The 17,827-nt window shown below is 36.3% G+C and overlaps 1 protein-coding gene across 1 annotated transcript in view; it reads right to left on the bottom strand.

The window, feature by feature from the left end:
- LOC137406922 (bridge-like lipid transfer protein family member 1) overlaps positions 1 to 17,827 on the bottom strand; it is a 139,606-nt gene that overhangs the window by 65,628 nt on the left and 56,151 nt on the right. The window contains 12 exon segments of the mRNA XM_068093524.1: positions 1,218 to 1,381; positions 3,821 to 3,988; positions 8,069 to 8,260; positions 8,579 to 8,655; positions 9,948 to 10,078; positions 11,071 to 11,146; positions 11,794 to 11,933; positions 12,161 to 12,317; positions 15,310 to 15,423; positions 16,181 to 16,343; positions 16,437 to 16,617; positions 16,999 to 17,096. Coding sequence (XP_067949625.1) covers positions 1,218 to 1,381; positions 3,821 to 3,988; positions 8,069 to 8,260; positions 8,579 to 8,655; positions 9,948 to 10,078; positions 11,071 to 11,146; positions 11,794 to 11,933; positions 12,161 to 12,317; positions 15,310 to 15,423; positions 16,181 to 16,343; positions 16,437 to 16,617; positions 16,999 to 17,096 — 1,661 coding nt within the window.

The raw sequence follows: 17,827 nt of genomic DNA, 5'->3' as shown, positions 1-17,827 counted from the left end.
AAGCACTTGTACACGCATGGAAATACTAGCTCTTAAAACTTGTGCAAAGGAGAAAAGGAAAGGGTGTTACCACACGTGTGTCATACTGCTATAAAGAAGCAGTCTGAGTCAGTTTCAACAGAATGTTGTTTGACAAATATAAAACTAATTCTGATCAACGAATGCTAGCTGTCCAGCTGGTACCCCAACTAAACCAGAACTACAAATTTGGAAACTAGAATTCATTTGGTAACTTCAAAATGAATTTTAAACAACAAAATTTAGTCAAACCTGGAAAAAGTGCATATAATGACTATACTTGAAGACGAATTGATCTAAATGCACTTAGCTGTTTAGAAATACAAAGACTACAATTTGCACAGGAAAAGCATGAGAAACAAACCTTAACATATAAAGAAATCACAGATGTAAGCGTGACTATGATGGTGAGCACGCCAAAACCTCTCAAGGTTCAAAAGCAAGCACCAAATCAACTTACTAACTAAAACTAACGTATTCTATAACACACATCATCAGCGGTAGCCAATCGCAGTGAAATACACCAAACCAGACATATTACAAGAAAGGCAGAAAACATTGGTTTGAATAGAAATCAAGGCGCAAAGCCAGTGGTTCAATTCCTTGCCCGAGCTACATACAATACCTTTTGCGCTCGTCGCCACTCTCGCTAGATGTATGAACAGTGTTTGATGTAGAATGCTCAGCAAAGAAACAGAGTTAAAAATTGTTAGTAACATCCAAAACCAACTAAAACCTGACTAAAGAAGATTTACAAACGTGCCTTTTTTCAGAACAAGCAGAAATGCATATGACACCAGGAGTACGGTTGGTCAACATGCAAAAATCATTACATAATTTGTTTAGGCTTAAATAGATCATGCACATGAATTACACGCTGTGAAAGGCTGAACAGTAGGAGAATAGATCTACATTTTGTACTATATATACATAAATATATATACATACATATATAAATATATATACATATATGTACAAGTACTCAGAATAGATATACACTTGAAGATATACTTTGCTTAAAAGTAGGTCACAGATTGCTAACAGAGCCACAGGAGCACCTGCGACATTTGACAAACGATATCTAGAAGTGCACAGACCGCCAAAAGAATGAACGAATATTATAATCAACGGTTCATTGGTACATCTATATTCAAAATAATTTACACCCAAGAGGCAAAAAAGATCATTGACTGACTCACCTGTGCGTCTTCTTATAGAGTCTGGCTTCCTTCTTCTTTTGTCTTTTAATAGCAGCATTAGTCTTGGTGATATTGTCGATGACAGTGATGAGTTGGTGGACAAGCCTGAGGAGAGACATATTGACATGCTGCGACATGGAGAGAACATCAACCGAGAAATACGCCTGCAAAACAAATAGACAAGCCAAGTTTACATCTTTACATTTGACTTGTTTTTCCCACATAAGAATACTACTTCTATTTTGGTGTTAGAGTAAATGCTATCTTCTCTAATATAAACTCAGATAACACCCTGCTAGACATTTCTGCCAGTTTGGCAAATTACCCATAATCCATGCATGCTTCCTTCTTTAACTTTTAATGTGACAATAACTTCCTCAAATAAGGTCAATTTGCTGTGCAGCTGTCAACATGAACCGACAAGAATGTATTAATTAGCAGTTACCAGCTTCTCAGAACGGTCAACTTTAAAACACTTATCTCTCTCAAAGCCTGTTAGTTTTGACAAATACTGAAACATGTATATTCATTGTACGTAGTTATTGCAACCTTTGTCGCCTAAAACTAACTTCTGTTCCAAGAAATAAACAACTTCTATTCCTGTGAACAACCAACTTGACTAATACTGCCTAAGCCAAACCAAAACAGACCACAGAATACTACACTTGATTGAAGAGATAACAGAACAGGTTGAACGCAGCAGAAAGTGACTTTACAGAAATAGATTTATCAAAGTCAAACACTATATTTAGTGCCAGTCTATGAATCATGAACCAAGGTTAAAGGTTGACTTGCAACAAAATTCACATTACAGTTATTTAGTATCAAAGATTCATCATGTCATACTTTGCTGTGTTGTAGATGCAAAATATGTGGAAATGTGATTACAAGCTCTTGAAAGCTCAAAAACGTACAGTTAATCGCAGCCATCACGAAAACGCCGTAGATTGGAATCCTTTTTCAAAACGGTTCAAATGGGACACAGTTGAGCATGATGGCTTCTATTTATACTTTCATTCAACCTCTTTGGTCGAAATATTTTCACAAATATACTTCACGCAGTCAATAAAACTATGTCTATTGTCTTTACGCGTCTATTTCATCATTAATGTGATGTTGTCACTTCGAGCACTGAAATCTCAACCCCTACCGTCAAAAATCGTTCAATTTTTTAACCTTAGCTCGAAGGAGTGCATATCATCCTCTAATAAACATGACGAGTCTGTTGGTCACCTGTGATAGTCGAAAAATGCTGCAGAAATTGTTCACGGCATTTGGCAGAAAGTATGGGTCATATGATCAGATTACGACTAGATGATTAGACCAAGCCGAAACGAAACTGTAAAGTAGCGAGCATCCATATTTGATAAGGGCTTTCTGGTAAACTCGAAGTGATTGTCATAAACTAGTGCTACGAGATGTTTTATATTGAGCCTTTTATTGGCCGTTAATTTCACATGATAACATAACGTGCCAAAACAATAACCACAATGATAGACTACGTCATCAAAATAGAGAGATTCCAAACTACGACGTTTTTGTGATGGCTGTGATTAACTGTTCATTTTTTAGCTTTTAAGAGCTTGTAATCACATTTCCACATATTTTGCACCTACAACATAGCAGAGTAAAACATAGTGAATCTTTGATACCAAATAACTGTAATACAAATTTTGTTGCAAGTCAACCTTTAACGAACGAACAGTGTGTCAGTAATACTACGTTTCCGTACAGTGATAGCGTAGCAACACATCCTCATATAACTCTGCAATGCCAGTGCCGCTGTTTAGAAGCAAAACACACGGGTGACGCGCCATTTTTTGTGCTATAAAAATGGCTTTAGTGACCAATGACCTCGCACTTGCTCTAACAAGATTAATCATATTTCAAAAGAAATTATTGCGTATAATTAACTTTAAGCCTTACGGGTTTCCAACAAAAGACCTATTTGTCAATTTGGATATCTCGACTGTAGACAAACTTTATAAGTATAAATTACTCATTTAAGCTCATAAATTGTTTCACTCTAGTAGCTCTGTATCCCTATCACATTACCATACTCGTCATCAATTACTATCACTTCCTGTTACCAAACATCTAACATCTGCTGGTCAAAGATCCTATAATTTTGCTACACCTCCGCTGTGGAATAAGCTGTCGACTGTTTTAAGACAAATAAAATCCCTAGGAAAATTTAAGGTGGAGCTGAGGCTCTATCTTCACTCTATCGGGTGATCGTTGTTATCTTGCTTTATGCTGCTGACTCGGGCTCGCGTACTGCTGGCTTTGCCATCTCGCAATGGGCCCCATCATCATCTCTTCAGGTTATCTCCTTTACACACCTGACTATATGTTTGCTGCTCTTTATTATCATATCTTTAATCTGTGTATATTTTTGTTTACACACGCACGCACACATCTGCTTGTCAGCCCAGCGTAGCACCTCAGCACTGGTGCACCCAGGTGTCGCTGTATGGAGAAATGTGCATGTGTTAACTTAGTAACTAGCTAACCAGTACAGTTATACAGCGATGAATGTAGTATTACATATCTTACATATCTTACAATACAATGTTACACCAACAAGGAATATTAGAGCTGACCTTAGTGGTGGTAGGTTTGGAATCAAGGCTCTTCATTGCTACAGTCACAGCATGCTTGGCAGATTTAGCTTTGGTATCAGTGATGTTGGCGGGGGGCCGTATCTCCGTATCAAACTCATCCTTCAGAGCGACGGTGGTGGTGAACTTGTCTAGATGAAATGCTGGCACCTAAAAACATCGTTTGAAGAACGATTGATTATAAACTTTAATGCGTAATTACTAGTCACAATCTATTAGCAAGTCCAGATAACAAAAAATCACTATGTTTTGTATATAATGTACTTACCTACTTACCTACAAGGAACCCCGTTTTGTATATACTTACCTACAAGGAACCCTGTTTTGTATATACTTACTTACCTACAAGGAATCGTGTTTTGATCAAAAAATCAACGAGCTTAAGCAAGTTGTTTTTTATAAGTTGCAGTTGTGTGAAATGTTAGACTCTTCTTAGAATGACCTTCCAACAAGATAATATTTTCATATATTCCGAAAATGTCTGTTGTTTTTGTTTCATTCAAAACGAGGGTGTGAGATTATCCTCGTCAGTCGCAAGGGGTTAAGCAATTAAGTGAACAAGCGCTGCTCTATGTCTAGTGAGTGTCTATGTCTAGATGTCTATGTCTGCTCTATGTCATATATGTTAGATATTTATAGCATTTTCTTTGCGCTAGTTAGAACATCCAGAAGTAGCCGATGTTTGATGATGACTTGCGTTAAAACTTGCATTGATTTTAACGCAAGTCACCTGACGTGAGCAGAAACCCAAAACAGACCAGTCATGACCCCAGAGAAAAAGAACAACCTGGATTTTAAGATAAGTACCTTTAACCTATTCCAAAACTCTAGTTAGTTATAATTTATAACACTCCAGACTTTTCAGAATGTAAAGTGCTGTTAGCAGTTACTATAGGCCTGTCTACTTATCCATTATATATATGTACTAGCTGCATTACCCGCCTACAGGAACAGATTCACGTGCAGCATAAGGTTTATTGAGAGTTGTCTTTCATACTGTAAAACAACTCCAAATATGCAGTCTACTGAAATTGTTGTCCTGATCAGAGTATGCACGCACATACACATGTCAATGTTGGGGAGAACAATGGAAATCTGCAATGTGTCTTACAGCTAGATGTGTGTAAAATCTAGAAAATATTCTAGATTCATGTGTCTAGATTCTTGCATTCGTTCATACCCGTCTATATTTGCAGTTGACGATCGCACACTTCTGCCGCTGAACCCCCGCCTCGGCTGACCAGTCTTTACTCGCCGAGCAGTTGACAATCGCGCTCTTGCACTCGCCTTGCAATCAATTGCTTCGCACTCACAATCAATCGCCTTGCAATCAATCGGCCCGCACCCACCTCGCAATCAATCGCCTTGCACCCTCCTCGCAATCAATCGCCTCGCAATAAAATGCCTCGCACTCGCCTCGCAATCAATCGCCTCGGACTCAATCGCCTCGCACTCGCCTTGCAATCAATCGCCTCGCACTCGCCTTGCAATCAATCACCTTGCACTCGCAACCAATCGTCTCGCAACCAATCACCTCGCACTCGCCATCAATCGCCTAGCACTCAATCGCTTTGCAATCAATTGCCTCGCACTCGCCAACTCATTCACCCAGAAAGCCGCGCCTGGAGACTCTCGCTGTACTTGGGGCGAAAAAGGTCTCCCACGCATCCCCGAGTGACGCCTCGGCCCCAAGCCTAGCTGTGCTACCCGGCGTTGCCCGGATAGTCAAAAATGTCTTTGCGCAGAAAATTGATTTGTATTTAACATATAACAACATTTGCCATTCTGACTTTCAAACTACATATCATGAAAAAAATGTTTTGTGTAGTTGAAATAAATTAAGAGAGAAAATAAAACAACCGTGAAGGTTTTCAAACTTTTTCAAACAACTACAACTTTCAAACTTCATATCATGAGGAAAAGGTTTTGTGCAGGACAACTGATTTAAAAATAAATAAAACAACTGTAAAGGTTTTTAAACCAATGTAAATTTAAAATTTCATAACTTTCAGCGACCTATATCTTTTGATAACGTATAGTGGAACCTCAGTTCTCGAACATAATCAGTTCCAGAAGGTAATTCGAAAACCGAGTTGTTCGAGATCCGAAACAAATTTTCCCATTAAAATAATGTAAATTTTAATCTGCTCCAAGGCGAGAAAACAACTTCGGTAAAGTATTTTTTCAACATTTTACACCATAAGCTGTACTTGTACCCGGGTAATAAAAAAGTCTTTGCATAGAAAATCTATTTGTATTTAACATATATAACAACATTTGCCATTCTAACATTCAAACTATATAGGTAACATGAGCAAACATGATAGGTAACCTATCATGAGAAAAGTGTTTTGTGTAGTTGAAATAATTTGAGAAAATAAAAACAACTGTAAAGTTAATCAAACTTTGTCAAACAACTGTAACTTTCAAACTTCATATCACGAGGAAAAGGTTTTCTGCCAGTCTAATAAATTTAAAAAAATAAAACAATTGTAGAAGGGATTAGATGTAAATTTCAAATAATTAGCAAGTAATAGCTAAATTAAGTCGGTTTTGCAACAATTACAATAAAAGATGATACGGTAATACGGTAAATATAAGAGAGTGGAGAATAACTGATACTTGCAATCTTACACGATAAATCTTACAGTAATCTTACAAATGTTTGTTGTAAAATGTAAAATTACGAAAAACTAATTGGTTAGGTTTAAAAGGAAAGATCTGTAAGCTAATACATCTAGCTGCGCAACCCAGCGTTGCCCGGGTAATAAAAAACTGAACAGAAAATTGAACTGTATTTAACATATAACAACATTTGCCATTCTACCTAAAACAACTGTAAAGGTTTTCAAACTTACTTTGTCAAAGAACTTTTAAACTTCATATCATGAGAAAAATGTTTCGTACAGGTCAAATAAATTTTAAAAATAAAACGACTATAAAAGGGATTAGATGTAACAGTGAAATAATTGGCAAGTAATAGCGAAATTGAGTCTGTTTTGCTACAATTACAATATGAGATGATTCAGTAATGATACAATTAATACGAACTGAGAAAACAAAATAAAATTCGTGAATATGTTGAATTATTAATAACAATTCTTGCATAGAAGTATGTGTAGAAAAAAAGTTACTGTTCTACCAACAGCTATCCATCAAAACTCTGAATACGACGATACTGGTACGATGATATGTTATGTAAAAATAAAATATTGTAGTGTCTTTGTCTGATCGAAGGTGAGAGAATCTAGATGCTAGTCCTGCTCGAGATAATACAATTGTCCGCGTGAAAAGTAGTGACCTTAACAGCGATTTAGCAATTGAACCTTAAGAAATGCCATAAGTAGAGGTTCACAAAAACGGCATCGTGCTTCATAGAGTTAATAAAATTTAATCGCCAAATTCTAACATCGAGAGAATCTATTGTCGATATCGTTTTGCCGAAAACAAATTAGCCCTAATATGTCGAGGACAAAAAAGCGTCACGTGTCATGAAGCTAAAAGGAAGCCATAGAGTTGGAATTATTACGACCTTTTTGTGTGAAAACAGCAAACGATGAATAGGTTATGTATAGAGGCGCACTAACCGGAGATTCCCGTTAATGCGCCCTAGATACCTAGTAGTGGCTAATAGTTCGAAAATTACGGTACTCTATAAGGCGGACACATACACACGCAGACAGACAGACAACGATTGCCATTTATATAGTAGATATATATACATAAATAGATATATATGTAAACCTATATATACATATATCTATATATTTATGTATATACATATATAAAGTATATACGTAGAGGTTTGCTGATACAAACTCTGACTATAGCAAAGATGTTAGTTTGCTGATGTAGGAAACTATATCAGCACAATTTGAATCATTTCTGGTTTCCTTAACAAAAGCTTACAAGAATAAATATAGTTTGTTCTAGATATCCTACAATGATCTGATTGGAAGTTGTAATTGAAAAGGTAGGATTCGTTAAGATCTTAAAATTTTTCGGGTTTAAAAAAATATTTGCACTTCTTGGCTCTTGAACACTAACATGTGATTATTGTGGTCAGTTTAGTTGAGACACCACAAAGATGTAACAGTAAATATACAAAAGCTGGAATGCAAATCACTTACACATCTTTTTTGAGTTTAACAATTCTATGATCTGTCAACTGGTTTTATTAAAATTTATTAAAAATCATTTTTCTGTTATACAATTGGCCATCTCTCTTACCTCTGCCATGATGGACTTCAATCGAGGTGTCACAGGCACTTTGCCAGACCTTGGATCTCTGATCATATCATCCACAATGTCTATGCTTAGGGAATGCCAAACAGAGTTTATGGAAAGGTTCCCTCCGACCTTCTTCATCAAGGTCGATGACTTGATGCCATGAATGTTAAGTCCGACAGCTTGCAGTAATGGCTGTAGCACACAAAGTCAGCATTTTCAACATGACAACTTGACAAGAAAGCATCGTGCTAAACAAGAGTGGCTTAAAATATTCAGACTAATATGATTATTATATGATTATTACATTGATGAATAACAAGCAATTACCTTCATAGCCTAAAACTATCAACTTGCTGGTTGACATCAAATCATCTAAACATATATCACAATAAACCCTAACAAAGACAAAACTCTGTTGCAACAAATGGTGCAACAGAAATGTGCCAAGAGTTCTGTAACAACGGTCTGGCACCACTGTGACATGGTCACCTGTTGACGCTCTTCGCTCACCTTGAACATGATCTGAGCATCAGCTAACTGCACTGAGGCTTCATCTTTCTTGCGAAATTGCTGCTGATTTTCCTCTCCTGCATAAAGTATCATTAGATGACTTAACTTTGACCTAGCTCCTAGTATAAAATGTGGAGTTCATCTCATTGCTCTGTAGCACCAGCAATCTTTCATTATGAGTGAAGTAATGTAAATTGCACTTGCTTCTCATTTGTATGTGAGGTCTGACAAGACTTACAGGTAAGTAGTTTTCATCTTATTTTCGCAAATGATTAAACCTATATTTGCTAGCGTATGGGAACAAGGGCATAACAAAAAACATAATAAAACCAGACAATTAATAGCAATTGACCAAGGTACAGTAGGCACTCCTACAACATAAATAACCCATTCCAAGGACGTGTACGTCATAGGAAATTTACATTATAAGAACGGTAACATACATGTAAATTGCCTAATCTGTTCTAAAATTTTTCCAAACTTACCCTTTGGGCCATGCAAAAAGGAAAAACTTTACTTAACTCTTTTAATTTGTGGGCTGTACCATTATTGAACTATTACTGAACTATTATTGGTTTGTATCGACAACTTTTCTCCTTTTTATGATCAATCTCAATGGTTTTATAGACTGTGATTACGGTAATTTTACAACAAATTGATGGGGAGAGCACATTTCCGATGTCCATTTACAATGATTTGCTTTTTTCAACAGCAAAGTCTATTCTGCAAAGTAAAACTAATAACAAATATTTTGTATGACTTCAATAAAGCAAAACAACAAAATCTTTTTACTATAAAAAAACTGTTCTACCCGTTTGTCGTCTACCTGTATCTAGGGTCAAGGTTAGGATAAAAGATAACTTTTGATGATACTCCAACTCGTGACATTCAGATTGGAGGACCGACGCTGTAACACCTGCACTAATTGATCGCCTTTAGGTATTTATGTACAATTGCACAGCTATCCTATTCTCTGTTTTGTCGACACATTTGAAGATACATCACGACGAACTAGAATGTCACGAAAGTTGTATATAATAGATATAATACAATACGCAGGTCGTTTTTTCTTTCGGATGTGCAGCAAGATAAACCAGCATTCAAATCAATTTTGAAAACTGAAAATCTTGAAAAGTGATATGAAACTTTTTACGTACTAAAAAGCAAAAGTTTCACTCAAATTTTTGTTTGTTATCTAGAATTTATGTTATAGGAGCGTCCACCGATACTTAATACTAATAATAGTACTGATATTTAGTAATAATGATAGACAACTCCTAATAACAGCTAAAAACTCTTAGATATACTTCAATTTAAATATTTATGGAGAAGATAGCAAACTGAGCTTGCCGATAAAAAACGCACATACCATCCCGACTTAGGTCGATATCCACACTAGGATCACTGGCTATGCCGGCAATGAAGCTGCTGTGCTTCATCATGGGAGCAGGCACAACGTCGGCATCTTTCCGTGCATATTCTTGTTGCCTTGACATCCACCTTAATAAGAAAACACATAATACTGAACATGAGAAAGGACACTTTTGCAATCCATCGTTTGTTTTTGACGTCATCAAGTCGTTTGCACATGCGCTCGTTCACGAAAAAGCTGCCATATTTGTAGAAAACGATCATTTTTTATTTATTTAATAGTACTTTTTGGTGTTGTTTTGATACTATAATAAAAAAATTGCAAACAAAAGCATCGTTTTCAAACATTTAATGCAAAAGCTTCGTGTTTTTAACAATAAAATTGTCTATAAAGATGGCAGACAATGATAAAAGTACGTCACAAAAAAGCGAAGGATTGATTCAAACAAGCATTCTTTTTTGCTGAGAAAACTAAAGTAACATACAAGTTTGTCACTTTCCTCCAATGATAGTTAAAAAGAAAGAAAATGTACTGATTAATTGGTCTTCTGTAATTTTTTTTATGTAATACACCATTGCAGTGCTTTAAAGCTACTGGAACATTTTCACTAACTAATATTCCAACCAGTTTTCATTTAAAGCATTTGACGAGGAGGTTGCACAACTCCCTGTTAGCACTCAATTTGCCTGTTGACTGTTCTAGTCTTTCCAATTATATCGGCAGCTAACTTTGGCATCAGAGCACAGTCTAACCAAAAATTAATTGAATAACTATTTTCACAACAGATAAATACTAAATATACAACACATACTATATACTACCTATGTCTACTACAGTAGTCGCTCCTACAACATGAATAATATTTTATGGAAAAGAACTGCGCTCATGTTTTACACTCCGTTTAATATTATTAGTATACCAATCCATCTCGCATTAAGCTATGACCACTTGTTCCTGCAATAAGTCGAGTGCCTAGATTTTCAGCCGACCGAGTCGCGAACTGGCTGGAATATGAGTTTTTTTACACTATCACTCCGATACAATTTTATAAGAAATTTGAAAATTGTAGGAGCACACAAATACAAAAGAACACGTAGCGGGGCTGATGGCGCATACTTACCTATACAGGTTATCTTCGTCGCGTTCCTCATCCAATGACCGAAGATAATCAGTGAAAGTTGCATTAGCCTGTGAACCTGAAATGGCACAACAATTAAAAAGTTCACAACAATAAATGTCACACCATGGAGAAAGAAATACAATGGAAAGTCTACGTGACAAAAGGTTTTCGCTCTGACTCCACCGCTCAGCAAATTCATTTGCAATAGCAATCATAGCTTGAGCCTGGTGATATGATTAAACTAGCGTCTTGCACAAGTCTATAATTCTTTACTTTCTTGTTTTTATTATTAGGAAAAAAGCTCTTAAAGATCAATAAACGAGAGTAACATACAAACACCAACAAAGTTCCATTCATAAGTCTACCTATTCTTTATCTATGCCAGCATAGCAACAGATAATGATTCAGCTATGACAGTACCGAAAATTCACAAACTTAACACTGATTCCAATATATAATATATCCGAGTGAACAGCTAAAACTATGAAAATATAAACACCTGAAAGTACTGATGAATCGCAAGCGCTTAACAACAAGCAACAACCTATGACATACCGCTGACCCTAACCTATGACCTACCGCTGACCCTAACCTATGACATACCGCTGACCCTAACTTATGACCTACCGCTGACCCTAACCTAAGACATACCGCTGACCCTAACCTATGACCTACCACTGACCCTAACCTATGACCTACCGCTGACCCTAACTTATGACCTACCGCTGATGTTTCTAGTAGAATGAAAACTCGTCTCACTCTCAAGCCTTCGATCAATATTGCCACCGTTTACATCTGCACTCGCAGAGAACCTCCTCTCTGGTGTTCCATACTTGCTGTTGCTTGCAAAACTGGCCGCTCGGCTACAATGCAGATACAATAACAAACCATTATTTATAGCATTCTAGGAAAGGATAGAAGGATAGTTGTATACTACTAGCTAGTACTGCATAGCTAACAGTACCGTAGCCATTGGTGCACAAAATGTGGTATGAAGCGGACAGATCACAATTGCTAATAAAGTCTGCTCAGAGGTCTTGCTAGCCGATGGTAAAGGAGAGTAAAATGGTGAAGGGAATTGAAGACACACCTCCTGATATCATTGGGTAACGTGGCTGCAGAGGGTTTCCTGTGGATAAGACCATGTCTTTCGGCACCAGGCCCAAAATTTTCTTCCAGTATGTTGCCGATGGAATCATTGTCAAAGTCTGTGTCATCTGCCATATTGTTTCCACTTTCTTCTGCTCCTTTTATAAAATCAATGTAGCAATATAAATTAAAGACATAAGATGAGTATTTTAACCAGCGCAGAACTAGTAGAAACATTTACCTCCGGCCTCTGAACGCTTGAACAAATCATGTCTACCTACATTTATAGATTTTATACTTATGTTACTATAAATGAATCTTTGGTAACGGTGCATTTTAGGTCTGTACAACGTGCATACAACGCATGCGCAACGCAAACACAAGGCACTAGCAATGCACAAACATTGCGCATACAGCCCGCATACACTAGCATCACAACGCACATACAACGGTCAATAGAAAACAAATAGAAAACTTTGTGTAATGTTTTAGACCTGTTTTATTACCAGACTATAAATATAAATAGAATATTGAACAATAATATAATATTATTACTACTATTATTATTATCACTTATTATTATTATTAATAATGTTAATGTGTTAACAGTGTCACGTTGTGGCGCATGCGTTATTACTTACTTGTATCGGCGTTGGATCCACAATGTTTGTGCGTTGCAAGTGCCTTGTATGCGCATTGCGCATGCGTTGTATGCGCGTTGTACCAACCCAAGATGCATTGTTACCGAATATTTAGGATGATCAGAGAGCCCAGCACATTCTTGTTTTGCATAAAAACACTTTTTGCGGCAAACATAGGTTATGAAAAATATAGATATATAGAAGTAGATAACATCTATTACAAACAGTAGACGAATTTCATAACCTTCAAGGAACGAATTTGATTTTGGAGTTTTCAGTTTTTATAAGGAGACGTTTTTCCCTTTGCGTAAACTATTTGAGTAGCTATAATGTATATTTGTAATAACCACTGAATTCTGTTGAGCAAATATATATGGTGAAAATCCTCACTACATACAATATCTGTAATATCTATGATTTCTCACACACAAGGCCTTCTATGTCCATGCAACAAAATGTTGGTGAGAATTAGACAGGACCCCGAGCTGAATAATCATCGGAGAAACTTAATCTGTGGCAAGGTTGTCTAGATACAAGCTCTGGAATGTTTTGCACACAGAGCGGAGGAATCAAGATACTAGCTAAGCAAACAGAGCTTATGGCCTGTGATATGCCTAGAGGGGAGAAACTAGATATGAAATCCTGTAGTAAATTGCCACAACATCGGCAATCAAAATGTTTGTGCTTCAAAGAGTGCAGAGGATTGGTGAGAGACGTCCCAAACCCTTGTGCCCAAATCTCATCAACAAATTTAACCATTGTTCTATGGAGTCATTTAAGTATAATAACGATACAAAACACATATAAACCTATTTAAATATGTTACCAAGTCTTTATCATTTTTAGACAATATCCTAAAACTAACTCATCTGATCAGATTATACATACATATACGGATTAATTTGGCCTAAAATTGCAATAAAAACATGACAAGCCTTTTTTAATCAAAATTAAGACCGGCCAATGAAACGCCAATAAGGCTGTGCGACATAGAGTAGAACCATTAAGTCGTGCGCATTTCACGAGAAAAACGTGCACACTTCACCAGTCTATAGCATTGTCCAATTGCTGAAGGTTTCTGTAATTAACGTAGCAGTACTGAAAAGAAATCGTTTCTTTTTTGCCGAATTTAAAGTAGGTAACCGACATTTTGAACACTTATAATGAGTACTTTGGTATTCCAACTGATGTCCAAAGCAGTGAAAGTAAAGGAAATGACCATGATATTTTTTTAACAATTTTTATAAGATTGTTACAATATTTAATTATATGAATAATTACTCAATTTTAAAAGATTATTATAAGATGTAATTATAAGAATAATCATTCGAATTTACAAGATCGAAGTATATAGTGACCGATGGTGTGCAATATGTTGCTGTTATTATTTTTCTAAAGATTTTGTTGGTGATACTACGGCTGTGCCCAATATCGCGGTACTGCCAAGCCATTTTAATATCTGCAAAAATAAGTTATAGGCCTACACTTTTTTATATATATACAGCTATTTCTATGACGATCAATTAAAATCTGTTTAGATTTTTAAATTACCATAATTTTTTGCATATAAATACAAAAATCTAGATAAATATCACAACTTCTTGATATTGGTTGCTATGACGTTTTGAAATGTAAACAAAATTGTGCATCGGTTTTCATTTCTCAAACTTTAACATCAGTTTTCTCAAAACTATGCCTTCGCACTAATGGTAAACATACATTCAGTTTATTGACCATAAAATCTGCTGTAATTGAGCTGGAATTAAATTTTTTTTTGCAAAATAACTGAGAATTTTCTCCTTCTGCTAGTGTAGATAACTCTAAATCTCACACACCTGACTTAACCATGGTTTCTTTGATCATGACCCATTTCTTCACTTTGGTTACAGATTGCTGTCAAAACCATTCTGCATTCAACACAACCAACTTTCGAACTGTGTATATTACACAGCAGCTTGCCATTTTATTTCTAATATTGCACTTATCATATGACAGGAGAGAGATATAACATATAATCTTTTCCTTTCATTATTGCTGTTTGTTGTACATAATAACATCCAGTACATTACAGCTACCGTTGCAGCTACCATTGCAGTTATCCTATTGCACTGCGGTGCCATTTGAATGCTAATATTGCATTTCTCAACCAGCAGTACCCTTTCTTTTTTCCAATATCACTTTGGTAGTGGGCTGTATGACAGGGGAATTTCTAGTAAAAATATATTTTAAAGCCATTCAAAGGTCTATGCTATAATCATTTGCGAATAATGGTCTCCTTGCATAAGCTGACAACTCAGAAATTAAATTTGCTTTTAAAGGATGGGAAACCAGTTTAGTGCTGCAAAAGCTGAGGAGACAACTCCTTTTAACTAACAGGTAAGAACAAGAAGATCATGCTGCAATCATTACAGGGATGTTATATTGTGTATTCTATTATCAGGCTGTCTATCTTATCAACTGTTATTACTGGAAACCTTTACCTTAGTTTAAACAGAAGCTGATAGCTTACCTTTTGGTATGTCAAAGTGTACGGTAAAAGCTCCTCTCCGTCTCCTAGCTTGTGTCTCAGCAATACCTGGCATGTACAGCTGGTTCTTCCATTGCCTTGTAAGAGCCAAAATTCCTGCAAAATATAATTACTGTGACTGCGTGTAACCATAGCAACATATGGAATGATGCACAAAGTCATTAAAAGCTTCACATATAAGATAACAATAATTAAATTAAGAAAAAAAATGATATTCTTATATATTCTTATATATGGAGTAAAAGGAGCAGTTAGTGCGGGTTACAAAGGAGCTTGTCAATTATAGAATACACATATGAATCAAAGTGGGAAATGTTACTAGCTAGAAGATCATCACACAAATCTCAGGAGCAATAAGACTACAGCTGGCCAATGATGAATGTAAGTTGTCTTGAATTATAGAAATGATTCAGCGCATCAAGGAGTAGTCCGGTGATATATTGTAATCCTTCAACTCGAGTGCGTTGAATAACCAAATCGATCAATGAATCATCGGTGTACTCGATGTAAAGGAGTCATTTAAAGGTTGGTAGACTCTCAACAATTACAACAACCAAAAGGAGGTTGGATAATATTAAAATAAGCAAAACTGTTATGCTTTTCTATATGTTCTGTCTACAAGTCCTTCAAAATTGTTGTATAAAAATTTTTTGTGTTGAAAAAAACAAAATTTTCACTTTATGCACACTTAGTGAATGATATCAAATGACAGGGTTAGAAAGTTTGACAGAAGTTATAAAGCTGCGCCTATTTTATATAATAGATATATAGATCATATATCTCTTCAAGATATATGTGACACATATCCATATTGCAAAATAACTGCAGATGATTGGTGTGAACATAACCTTACCTTTTTGCAATGTAACTATTTCTGGAATAGCTGGGCTAGCCAGAGCGAACTCTATCTTCTCCACCCCTACTGTTCGAATATATCTACGTAAAACAGTGGCTAACTGACAAGATGGGTCCTCCTGAAGCACCTTTGATAAACTTGTATTCAAATTGTGCTTGTTCTACAAAACCATTGCTCTCCATCAAATACTAAACAAGTATGAACGGCTATGACATACTTTCCTTAAATAGTGATTTTTATTACTGGAACTGACCTTGAAGACGAAGTGCATTCCAGGTGTGTCGAGGGCATCAGTCATAACGCAGGCCATAACGGCAGTGACTCTTCTTTTGTATCCTGTGAGCAGCTGGCTGACCACGTTTGCCAGCCTGTTGCTGGGGTTTAGCCAGGCATCGATAGCTGGACTGGCAGTACTCAGCAGGTTCCAGTCAAGCCTAGTACAAAAGTGAACAGGAAGGCTGAAAGAGTGGACCAAAGATTTTACAAATACAGAAGGAACTTTTTCATATTTTCATTTGTCTAAACCATTTGCAGATTTTCCTTCTTTAGTTGCTATGGTAACTACCAAAGATGCTAGTTACCATATATGGTAAATAGCAAATATGGTAGTTACCATATATGTACCATATATGGTAACTACCATATGTGCTAGTTACCAGATATGATGACTACCATATATGGTAACTACCATATATGAGAACTACCATATATGACAATTACCATAAATGGTAACTACCACTGCAATACACACCACAAGTTATGCAACTACATCTTCACCATGATTACAATATTGAAAGAGACTAGAATCTACAAACCTTGTGTATTCCACCTGAGAATGCTTATGCGAAGGAGCAGCAAATCTAAACCAAACAAGTTCCAAGTCCAGAACTGCACTGGTTGCATCTCCTTTGAGCTCTCCTGCTGTTCCTGAAGACAAACAAATAAAGCATTTTGACAACAATGTGAGGGGCAGCCTTCTGTGCCATTTAGAAATGATTATGAACAAGTTGAAAATGAACCCAAGCAGTACAACTAAAACTGCTCTCTATTCTCTGCTCTCTACTCTACTCTGTGATGGAATAACAAAGCTTGAATCAGAAATGTTTTATCGATTAGCGTTTACACAAAAATCAAGAGGCGTCCTACAGATATGCTATAACATTATTCCTGTTAAGAGAGGAGTCTAGTTCTCATAACAGTCTAAAAAATCCTCGTTGACTGAAGACCAGCAGTGATGAGAGCATTCTTAAATGTATATCCATGACCATATTTTAGCTTTCCTTTGTAGCTCGATTTGTACATTAGTCGCCATTCTCAGGTAGACCATATTCACTACTCGCGACAATGTTTGTCTTCATCAAACATTCCATTTCTACCCTACACCTATCACATAGTTATGGCAATTAATGTGAACCAGACCTATGTTGCGTAATATTCGTAGTCAACGATTAGTCCTAGTTCTAGCCATTATAAGTATACATTCTACAAGTATATTAAGACAACGTGTATATCATAGCAGAAATCGCCTTTCCAGATGATAGAAATAAGAACACAATAACGTAGATTAGCCAAAACCTAGCCTTAACAGCAGTTCAAAGTACTAAACTGCAAATTTATAGTTACTGGTATGTTGGCAGTCCCGGT

Source organism: Watersipora subatra, chromosome 10 (genome assembly GCF_963576615.1).
Source record: "Watersipora subatra chromosome 10, tzWatSuba1.1, whole genome shotgun sequence".
NCBI lineage: Eukaryota > Metazoa > Bryozoa > Gymnolaemata > Cheilostomatida > Watersiporidae > Watersipora > Watersipora subatra.
Note: the sequence above shows the minus strand (reverse complement) of the source record. Positions and strands in the feature narration are given on the sequence as shown.